Source organism: Chelonia mydas, chromosome 10, assembly GCF_015237465.2.
Source record: "Chelonia mydas isolate rCheMyd1 chromosome 10, rCheMyd1.pri.v2, whole genome shotgun sequence".
Classification (NCBI taxonomy): domain Eukaryota; kingdom Metazoa; phylum Chordata; order Testudines; family Cheloniidae; genus Chelonia; species Chelonia mydas.
The window spans coordinates 8,415,083-8,421,311 of record NC_051250.2 but is presented as its reverse complement, the minus strand read 5'-3'; the positions used below and the strand labels follow the sequence as shown (position 1 = coordinate 8,421,311).

The 6,229-nt window shown below is 48.9% G+C and overlaps 1 protein-coding gene across 4 annotated transcripts in view; it reads left to right on the top strand.

Moving 5' to 3' along the window:
- The first annotated feature begins 257 nt into the window (after positions 1-257).
- The window catches only part of USP22 (ubiquitin specific peptidase 22), a 192,589-nt gene continuing 186,617 nt past the window's right edge, over positions 258-6,229 (top strand). For 2 of the 4 annotated variants that reach the window (XM_037911665.2, XM_043523781.1), the window contains exon 1: positions 259-968. In XM_037911665.2, the coding sequence (XP_037767593.1) occupies positions 843-968 (126 nt within the window). In that variant the 5' untranslated portion in view covers positions 259-842. Of the gene's footprint in view, positions 969-6,229 lie in introns of all 4 variants that reach the window. The other 2 variants (XR_006284233.1, XM_037911664.2) reach the window with 2 other exon arrangements.

The window sequence follows — 6,229 nt, the reverse complement described above, 5'->3', positions numbered from 1 at the left end:
CCGCGGCCAATCTGGCAGCGCTGATTGCAACACAGGCCCCGCCTCTCTCTCCTCATTGGTGTATTTGCATCGTCCATCATCTTATCAGTGCCCGCCTTTTCCCCCTGGGACGTGTTGGATAGGGCGACGCGCCAATGAGACGCCGGAGGAGGCGTAGCCCAAGCCTGGAGCGACAGGCGTCCGACCAACGGTCGCGCTGCTTCCCCGGGCTCCCACCCCAATAGTGGAGGGGCGGAGGGGCCGGCCAACACCGCCCCCTGCCCCTTCCCTGTTGGTCGGTCCCACTCCGGGCCTGGCGGGCTAGGTTGAGTTCGCAGCTAGGGCCATTAAACGCTGCGGGGGGAGGGGGAGCGATTTAAAGAGACAGAAGCCGAGCAGGCGGCCGGCTGGGGGAGCAGCGGCGGCGGACGACGAGCCCCCTCCCCCTCGCGGCAGCACCTCCGCCGCCAGGGTCTCCCCGAGCCCCACCGCCTCCCAGCGGCCTCCATGAGTTAACGGCAGCGGCGGCCACTCTGGGGGCGGCAGCGGCCGCCGCCGCCTCCTCCTCCTCCTCGCGCGCCCCATCTTTGTGCGCTGCCGCCCGGCCGCCGCGCTTTGTTCGGCGCCGGGGGGAGCCCGGCCCTCGGGGCGAGCCGCTCCCCGCGCCCCGCTGCAGCTCGCGGGGGCGGGGGAGGCCGCGCCGCCGGAGCCAGCGGCGGGCGGCGTGAGGGGGCCGGCGCCGGGGAGCGAGCGCGCGAGCTGCGGCCCCGTCCCGTGTCCGTGCGGCTGCGAGGGGGAAGGGGCCGGCTCGCTGCCCGCCGGCCCGGCCCGTCGGCGGGCGGATTGATGAGGGGGGGTCGGACATGAGTCCGCCGGCCGCCGGGTGCTGCCATGTGACCGGCTTCAAGGTGGAGAACTGGAAGCAGAACCTGCGGGCGATCTACCAGTGCTTCGTGTGGAGCGGCTCGGCCGAGACCAGGAAGCGCAAGGTACCGGGGCTGGGGGGGGGGAGCGGCGCGCGTCCCTCCGCCTCAGCCCGCGCGGGGCCACACCCCACCCCGCCCCGCCCAACCCAGCGGGCCCCGATCCCGGGGGGCGGCTCCGCCCCTGCCTGACCCGCACCCGGGCGGGGGGGGGCGGGATCGTCTCCGGCCTCCTGGAGCGGGGAAGGGGCTGCCCAGCCCCGCCGCGGGGCGAGGTGGTGAAGGGACAATCGCGGGGGAAGCGCCGTTCAGCCCCCCCAGGGAGCACGGAGGGGACGCAGGGGATCCCCTCCGACACCTGCCTTGGGCGGAGGGGCCGGGCCGGTGGGGGAGGCTGCCGCAAGGGCTTTCCTCTCCCATCCAGGGGTGGGAGGCTGGGCCGAGCGCCGCCGCCGCCTCCTCCCAGGTGCTGGGGGGAGTGAGGGTTTCCCGGAATCAGGCAACCGCATTGCTTTTCTGCGGGGGAGGGAGAGCTCCCAGGGCAGATGGGTATGGCCGGCCTGCAGCCGAGCGCTGGGAGGCAGCCTCCTGCAGTCAATAGGCTGCTTCCGATCAGGGTCTTGTACAGTAAGTGACAGGCTGGGATAAGGAAGCCGAGAGGGAGAAGTGGATCTTTAATTCAGTGTGTCACCCACTGGTAAATTATTAAATGTAGCTACTGCATAGGCACTTAAGCGGATAGAGGCCAGCGTTTGGGAAGCATGGGATACAGAGACTGAGGCTTGTCCTGCATCTAATTTATGGAGCAGTGGGAAAGGAGAGAGCAGCTTGCAAATCACGCTTGCACGTAATGTGTACTTAGAAAAGGCTTAAAGACACAATGACTGGAAATACGTCTGCAGATTTTTATGTCTGTGGAATGATTTTTTTTATGATCTAATGCATCCACTGATAACAGAATCAGAAAGAGATTCCTAGTTTGGTGTGAGGAGAAGGTCGGGGGAGGGGGGAAAGAATTGAATCAGTATTTTATACACAGCAAGAGTGAGGATACTTTGCTCTTGCAAATGTATAGAGAATGTACTGCACAAATAGCATAATGAATATATTGGAGAAGACTGATGGCCAGAACATTTGTGTAAAAAGTATTTTAAAAATCAGTCATGTACACAGACCTGGTTCTGCAAGGTTGGTCTGTTAACTGTTCACAGATTCTCTTCCTTGGAGTTAACTAGTTCTTACTTCAAAGTGACTTTGCAGATTTCTTTTCAGTGATCACCTTAATGACCGAAAAGGAGACTGCAACAGCAACTCAAGGAGTAAAGCTTGTTCTTCAAGGCAGCAAGGATAGGGCCTAATATTGAAGCAGTCAATTACCTGTCTTGTGATCATAACTTCTTTTCATTCGATTGGTCAAATCACTCATAAAAATAGAGCTAGTTATAGAATGAAAGACAACATTCAGAAATTAGATATATTAAAAGGGCTGATAAAAGGACTGTGCAACTTGTGTGCTATCCAACTTATAAGATCTTTTTTTTTAAAGGGGCAGCAAATGGGACACTTAACCACACTTATATATTTAGTAAAACTGTTTAGTCATTTCATGTTCAAGCATTATTAAATCTAGCTACTGGCATATTTGAATATTTATGCTCCTCTTGTCATTGAATGTAGCCTAATGCTTCAATAACAAACTTTTTCATACCCCGTAATAATTTTGTGTTAAAGGGAGGAAAGTAGACCAAAACATGACTTGTTATATGGGATATAATGGCTTAAATGAAAACGTACATTCATGATGGTTAGTAATGTCTAGTATACTGTGAAAGACAAAAGGCAAATGTGAGGTAGGAAGGCTGACCACTATCAGATAGTGAGTCTTACTGCTAGAGTGATGATTTGTTTTGATTAATAACATGAATACTTCCTGCCTCTTCACCTAGAAATTACTTTTAAGAATAATTAAACTAATTTTGAATGAGTATTCTAGCAATTGGAAAATAATTCCATATTCGTCTGTGGTATGCCACTATGAATGTGGTATAGCTTTGATATTAAGAATGTGCTCCTCCATGGATGAGAGTTCTTGTTCTGAATCCTGATCAATATGTAGAGGTGGATAGAAAAATGACTTCAGAAAAATGGGACTTTTGATTTTTTTCTGCTGAAAACTCAGTGACATAATTTGAGAAAACAATCATAAAATCTTGTTTATTGCTGTAGAAATCATGCAGAATTACAGTTGTATATGAAGATTCATTGAATAAACCTTCTCTTGGTCATAAGAACCTACCATGAAAACTGTCTTGCACAGTTGGTTATCCAGTGAGTCCAGTCTGTCATTCTTTAGATTTCTCGGACACTACCTTTACTTCTTGAGTGTTGAGTCTTAAAAATCCAGATAGCAGTAGAAACTACAGGGGGCAGAAACTGTCCATTTCTGCTGTTTTACTAGGTTACTTATACTGCTTGCTGCATTATGTTTTAAAAGACCATTTCAACACTGCTTGCTTTTTGCCATTTGTTTCCAGTCTTTAATTTTTTTTACAAATATGCTTATATGGTCTTAAACTCTTAATCCAATACACTCTAAATTTACAGAATATTAAGTAGAACAGCTAGAATTTTAAAGAGGTAGCTTTCTAAAGAATCTGAGTGTATTTCCTGGTTATGTTTTTAATCAGAAACAAGCAATGGCTATAACACATACAGTTAAAACTGATCAGGTTTTGTGTAGGGCGTCTTGTGTACAGACTCCTCAAATATTTTTGTGGCTTTTGTTTACACTGCGGTTTTTTAGCCACTAGCATAGCTAACTGATGCATTTGCACCAGGGCAAACCACTAGCATAGACAGGGTACATTGGTGTAAGATTACTCTGGGGCAGATGAATTGGTGCAAATCACAGTTTACACCAGTGTACCATTTCTGAGTTAAGGGTTTGCATTGGTGCAGATGCATCAGTTTAGCTATGCTGATGGCTAAACTCCACTGGAGACCAGACCTGGCTGTCAGGGGTTTGAAGAATACAAATAAAAGGTGGGGAGAAAATCCAGAGAAAAATGTCTTTTTGAAGTTGTGGTGAGTGGGATTGAACATGTGAACTAGGTCTTTACACTTGTCTTCAAGCAGGATCTTGATGAGGAATGAGAGAGTAATTTAAGATGTCTTGAAAATCAGACTTGAGCTAGGGCTCTGCGGATGAAAAAATAGCAGATTAATTTATGCTGAAAGATGTACAAGCTTCTGTCAAACCATTTTTAAATCATAAACAAATATGTGGCCAAGTGACTTTTCACTCACAGTGACAGTGGGTGAAATTCTGGCCCTGTTCAAGACAGTGAGGCCTGGATTTTCAGCCAATATATTTAGACCTGGAAATGGTCATATTTACAATTAAATGGGACTGTACATAGGTCCTTTAAAAGGACATGATCTGTTATCTGCTCCCCAAATCTAACTTTGTGTTAGTGAATGAAAAACAAAATAACTGACTAGAAACAAAAGTGAACAGACCAATCCATTATTTGTCTAGTCTCAAATACATAAAAGTGAAATGCCTAAATGATGAAACATAAGTTTAAACTTCAGTAATGTTTCTTGGAGCTTTAAATTCAGTGTCTATGGTGGAGGCCCCAGTCAGTTCATCATAATCATATGCTTGGATGTTTGTGGTTTGAGCAGTTAGTGTGCTAAGTAGGGGCCTTCTGAACTCAAGGAACAGCTGGACCCCAGCTCTGGTTGGGTAAGACTGCTGGACCTTGCAGGTAAATTTTCTTCCCCCCACCCCGTCATGCAAGGCACAGACTATATTCTTTAGGCAAATACTGTATAATAAAAATTAAGCTTGTAGTCGTTTGTTTTGCCACAGTCATGTTGTACTTAGGGTCCTATTTGTTCTCTAATGCATGATTGTTTCACGCTTACGCTGATCAATCAAAGCATCACTGGCAGTCAGGGGCCAGGCACTGTTGTAGACAGCGAGTGCATATAAAATGTTTCTGCCTGTTTTGAAAGCATTTGGTTTGAGAGATGTTTCCTGTACATGTAAGAGGGGAATACTGAAAGAACTAATATAAGCTCTCAAACAAGAAGAAACATTCTAAGTGCATCCTCCTGTGAAAGGTGTCCTTTTCACATACATCCCACCTGGGAAAGGTTTCCAGGCCCTATATCTCTAATTCAGATAATTTCTCTTTAATCTCTCCCAGAGTATTAACTCCTGTGTATTTAAGACTGCATTGACTTTTTTCTCTCTCTAAGGCAGGGATGGGCAAACTTTTTGGCCCCAGGGTCACATCTGGGTATGGAAATTGTATGGTGGGCCATGAATGTTCACGAAATTGCGGGTTGGCGTGCGGGAGGGGGTGAGAGCTCTGGCTGGGGGTGCAGGCTCTGGGTTGGGGCTGGGGATGAGGGGTTGGGGGTGCATGAGGGTGCTCTGGGCTGGGACTCAGGGCTTCAGAGGGCAGGAGGGGGATCAGGGCTGGGGCAGGAGGTCGGGGGCAAGGGGTGCAGGCTCCAGGCAGTACTTACTTCAAGCAACTCACAGAAGCAGTAGCATGTCCCCCCTCTGGCTCCTACATGGAGGCGCGGCCAGGTGGCTCTGTCCGCAAGCGCCGCCCCTGCGGCTCCCATTGACCACAGTTCCTGGCCACGGCGCACACGGAGCAGGGCAGACCCTGCTCCCCAGCTGGAGCTCGAGGGCTGGATTAAAATGTCTGAAGGGCCAGATGTGGCCCCCAGGCTGTAGTTTGCCCACCATTCCCTAACCATAACCTTAGAGCAGGGAACCAATTATTGTGCATGTACTGGCAGATAAAAATAGCAGATACTTCAGTTCACAGTTCAACTCAGTTTCTATTAAATCCTTGCTCTTTGAGTGGCCTGTGCACATTCCCACTCATGGCATGCTTTGGCAGTGTGGTTCTGATGATGCGGTGTTGAGTAGCACACTCACTGCTCCTCCCTTCACCGTTCCTGAACACTTTGAGAGAGAGGTGCTATGGGAATGCGTGTTCTAGCCATCTCAGTTCTTCCAGATACAGCAGCAGATGGACCAGGAACCTCTCTGAAGACTCAGCTCCATGGAAGTTTTAGGATTATTGTAAGAAATTTTATCTTAAACTTAAATAAATAAATCATGTTTATTACAGTAGTTCTTGGGGACTAACCAAGAGTGGGGCATCATTGTGCTAGGCATTGTAGAAACAGAGTAGTAAATGGAAAAGCTTACACTCTAGATAGACATAGGCACAGTGTGGGGGAAGGGGTATAACTAAGGCTCAGATTTTGTCATGGATATTTTTAGTGAAAGTCTTGGA